General features: G+C 44.2%; 1 protein-coding gene across 4 annotated transcripts; it reads left to right on the top strand.

The window, feature by feature from the left end:
* The first annotated feature begins 589 nt into the window (after window positions 1-589).
* On the top strand, window positions 590-4149 carry LOC126993627 (neogenin-like). 4 transcript variants are annotated; one of them, XM_050852797.1, is made up of 5 exons: window positions 590-714; window positions 1139-1244; window positions 1534-1692; window positions 2874-3079; window positions 3843-4149. In XM_050852797.1, the coding sequence occupies exons 4-5, from the start codon at window positions 2882-2884 to the stop codon at window positions 4008-4010; spliced, it is 366 nt and encodes a 121-aa protein (XP_050708754.1). In that variant the 5' UTR covers window positions 590-714; window positions 1139-1244; window positions 1534-1692; window positions 2874-2881; the 3' UTR covers window positions 4011-4149. The 4 variants fall into 4 exon arrangements, with proteins under 4 accessions (XP_050708754.1, XP_050708755.1, XP_050708756.1 ...); XM_050852798.1 differs by having other exon boundaries at window positions 617-768; XM_050852799.1 differs by lacking the exons at window positions 1139-1244; window positions 1534-1692 and having other exon boundaries at window positions 652-714.
* The last annotated feature ends 208 nt before the right edge of the window (window positions 4150-4357 follow it).

Below are 4357 nucleotides of genomic sequence, written 5' to 3'. Positions count from 1 at the left end.
AGTGTCAGTGGAATGCAGCACTTATATTTACCGGGATGATGTCAGCAAGGAGAGTCAATTAACAGTTTAACTGGAGCACACGAGTTTAGCAACTAGACGAATACAAATGAATAATAGATAAATTTACACATCATAGATAGACAACTATAATATAAGGGAAGTACAATGTTCCAAGTACGACAATTTCGTATCGCTGGCGAGTCACACGGGCGTGAAGTTGCCAGCTCGTTACACTCCGCCTGTTATATTTGCCGATCTCCCACCCAAAACCTGTCTCTGGCGCCCAATAACGAGACTCAGATATAGTTATCACTAAAACCGTTGATTCCTGATGTGTTTTGGCAATGGTTAAGCGTCGAAAACCGGTACATGCACGAGGGCGAGATGATGAAGGCAAGTTATCCCAGCATCGTTTCCAGATTGTCGTACTCGGGCATTACATATCCCAGCTTCTCCCGCATAAATATCACCAGGAAACATGAATAATAAACCATTTCAACAATAACTACAAATAAATATCGTTATTGTGACCCAGGAAACAGTTTTGGGGATGGAAATTGGGAAACATGAGAAACTGAGTACGACAATCTGGCAACGTTGTACAATAATCCCAGCCATCAGCTGTTCAGTGTTTGTTTACCTCGCGCGGGGAGAGAGATCCTCGTGCTCCCGGCCTTGTAGCGGTGCCGTGGCGGGGCGTGTAGGCGTTGACATGTAAGCCCCGGTCGTCTACCCTCCGTGCCCTATGGGGGTCCGTGGACGGGGCAGGTAGTTTGGGTTAACCCGTCCGCTGCGGTTGGCACGGGTTTGGATTTCACTGTTAGCCTAGTATCATATATATAGTTTCATGTCTTTCTCTGTCTCTGTGGTGGATAGTGGAGTGTTTCCCATGTGGTATTGGTGTGCTGGATATCCTCTCCCAAGGTGCAGGACTACATTTTCTTCATTGAATTGTAGCAGCCACTTTTAGTTCCTCCTGTAGCTTGATGAGGTCTTCTGCTAGAAATGCACATTCCAGGGGACAAATATACTTTTCCCATTTCATTTCAACAGAGTAAATTTTAATGTAAGTGGAGTTTTTCCATGTTGAGAATATGCTAACAGCTCCTCATTTTCATTTTCCATTTCCATCTTGCAGCACTCACGGTCAACGGCACTGCCCATACACTCAGTCCACCCTGGCGGGGACCTCACCAATGACCTCCATGAAAACAGGGTCCCAGACAAGCCAGTTGGTCTGAAGGGTGAGTGTTTCCCTCAGTGTTGTGATTTACATCCTCTGTCCCCTTCAAATTGTCCCTCCTACCTCCTACCTCCTTATCCATCACTTACATTCTTAATTCCCAACAAACAGTATAAACCTAATATATGTGTTGTGCATAGAATTTAGGATAACTTACAGGTACAATACATTTGTATAATTTTGTTTTCATGGTACAAAATATTCATGTTTGGAAGCCATGATAAAACCTACATAGTGATCATGATGGTGGAGTCACTGTGTTATCTGCAGTGTCTTGTGGTCCATTACAGCCGTGGCGCTGACTGACCACATCAGGGTGTGCTGGCAGCCCCCCGCACAGCACAATGTGCTGCTGTGTGGCTACACCATTGCCTGGGACCAAGGCGTGGCGGACATCTACTCCAAGATCGTGGACAGCAAGCAGCACGGTTACATCATTGATAAGCTGGGTGTGTAAGATGATCATTTGTGACTAATTCTCCATTTTCTGGCCAAGTAGTATGCAGACCTGCAGTGTGATTCTCCACAAGACAGGGATTTTGAATTAGCCACTTCTACATTTGTGTTGAGCCAAGAGAAGGTAAAGATTTTGTTAGCCTGTCAAATGCGATTGGCACGGATTTGCCCTCACTGTTAGTCTGGTAACCTTTCTCTGCCTCTCTGGTGGACAGTGGAGTGTTTCCCATGTGGTATTGGTGTGCTGGATATCCCCTCCCAAGGTGCAGGACTTTACATTTTTCTTCACTGAATTTTAGTAGAAACATTTTGATCCATTTCTATAGCTTGGTGAGGTCTTCTGGTAGGAAATCCACAGTCAATGGGTTAAATGATATCATAGTTAACCATTTATTGAGTCTGGAGTTAACATTACATTCACCCCCCCAAAAAAAATGATGATGGAGTCCATAACAAGTTTTCATTTAAGCAAAGTAAAGTGAAGGTAGAGATCTTGCTAAGTAGATCATAGTTAAACATTTATTGAGTCTGTTAACATTTCACACACACACACACACACACACACACACACACACACACACACACAGAAAAGTATTTACACACCATCATAAAGTTAGCTCTCCATATTGTGAAGACCCTGGACCATGAGAGCAATTATTGAGGAAAGGAGGTGGTATTCTGAGTTGCCATTTTCAGACTCATCATCGTTCAGGCTCATTCCTCTGTCTGCCCTGAACTCTCAGATATTTCCTGGGTGGTCATAATGTTAGTCAGGTTATTCATTGGTTATCTGTGGCCTGTTATCTGTCTTTCTACCTGTTGTCTGTTAGTCTATCTTATTTGTTATCTGTTCTGCCCAGTTTAACCCCTTGACTGCGGATTTCCTAGCAGCAGACCTCGCCAAGCTACAGGAATGGAACAAAAAGTGTCCGTGGCTACAGTTCAGTGAAGAAAAGTGTAGTCCTGCACCTTGGGAGGGGATATCCAGCACACCAATACCACATGGGAAACACTCCACTATCCACCACAGACAGCGAGAGAAAGACCTGGGACTATGTTACCAGGCTACCAGTGAAGGCAAAATCCGTGCCAATCGCAGCGGACGGGTTAAGGGTCGTGAAAAAATTGTTGTATTGTTACGATTAGGTCCATAACAAGTTCTCCATCTCCTCAGAACCCAACATGGAGTTTGTGATAAGCCTGCGAGCCTTCAACAACGTGGGTGACGGGCAACCGGTGTACCAGCAAGTCCGCACCCAGCCAGAGGAGGAGGAGGTGGTGGCACCCACGCTGGACCCGGCGGTGTGGGTGAAGGCCGTGGTGCTGACGCCCTTCACCGTGGTGCTGCAGTGGGCGGACACCATGCTGAGCCAGAACCAGGTGATTTATTTATTTATTTATTTATTATTATTATTATTTTTTTTTTTTCAAGGGAGGCAACTCAAGGTAAACAAATTAAACAACAATTAAAAGGCCACTAGATGCCGTTCCAAACACAAGCATGAAGAATGGGAGGTCAAAAGAGGTCAGTTTTGGGTAGTGTTGCTGGGCTGCTTCAGGGAGGGCAGTCATCAGCTGGAAAATATATGTTTTATCTCATGTTCTTTGTGCACTGTGTCACGACTTGCCACTTGCATCAACACAGCAGCGGAAAAGTTAGTCATTTGTCAAGGAACTTATTCACCACTTACACATTCTTGTTTCCCTGCACACACTCCCTTATTCACCTCATATCCACCTCTCCACATCCTTATTCGTAACTTGCATCCTTCTCCCTCCTACAAACAGCCCCTCATTCACCTCATATCTTCCTCTCTATATCCTTATCCATTACTTACTCATACTCTCGTCCCAGCAAACTCCCTTATTCACCTCACGTCCACCTCACACATCCTTATCCATAACTCATGCATCCTCTTTTTCCTGCAAACAGTCCCTTATACACCTCATATCCTCCCTCATACATCCTTATCCTTCACTTACACATCCTCTTTTTCCTGCAAGCACTCCCTCACACCCTTCCTATCCTCCTGTCATTCATGTCTCATTTCACAAGCCAGTCCTTCATCCAGTGACCTTTCTTATGTTTTCCCTCCGTCCTTGTACCTGACTCCCTGTTAATACTGACCTTTGACTCCTGCAGTACAACAGCTGCACCACCTTCTCGTCCTCATCCTCCAGCCGCTACGTCAACGCCACGGATGTGACCTGCCTCATTGACAGCCTCAAGCCATCAACAGTGTGTGAGTTTGCTGTGAAGACCATCAGGGTGAGACCACAGTGCTGGAAGCCTTCGTTCTTCTTTCAGTAAATATTCACTCAGTCCTGCAACACTTCTCAAGGAAATCCTGCACAGCTGAATCCTTGCTGTGATGAGGCACAGAGAAATTATGACTCATAGGGTGAGCTATTATTAGTGTTTGAGATATTGATTTTTTCATTGACCTTTTGCAAATACTAAAAATGAACCTTACATAATGGTATTAGAAACAGCACAGCAGGGTTGGCAATGATTTAATCAAATTGATTTAATCAAATGATTAAATCATTGATTTTATTTGTATTTTTTCTGAGTAAAAGTATTCCATAGGTTAAATGATGTGCTCCAAAGATGATAAAGTAAAACAACCTATTCATGTGCAATGATTCATTTATTCT

The sequence above is a fragment of the Eriocheir sinensis genome, unplaced genomic scaffold (genome assembly GCF_024679095.1).
Source record: "Eriocheir sinensis breed Jianghai 21 unplaced genomic scaffold, ASM2467909v1 Scaffold642, whole genome shotgun sequence".
NCBI classification, from domain to species: Eukaryota; Metazoa; Arthropoda; class Malacostraca; order Decapoda; family Varunidae; genus Eriocheir; species Eriocheir sinensis.
Note: the sequence above shows the minus strand (reverse complement) of the source record. Positions and strands in the feature narration are given on the sequence as shown.

What these genes read in the sequence shown, in the direction of transcription:
- LOC126993627 (XM_050852797.1), top strand. Translation starts at nt 2,882, where the DNA reads ATGGAGTTTGTGATAAGCCTGCGAGCCTTCAACAACGTGGGTGACGGG. An exon ending in CCATGCTGAGCCAGAACCAG is followed by an intron (nt 3,080 to 3,842) that starts GTGATTTATTTA and finishes TGACTCCTGCAG; the next exon opens with TACAACAGCTGCACCACCTT.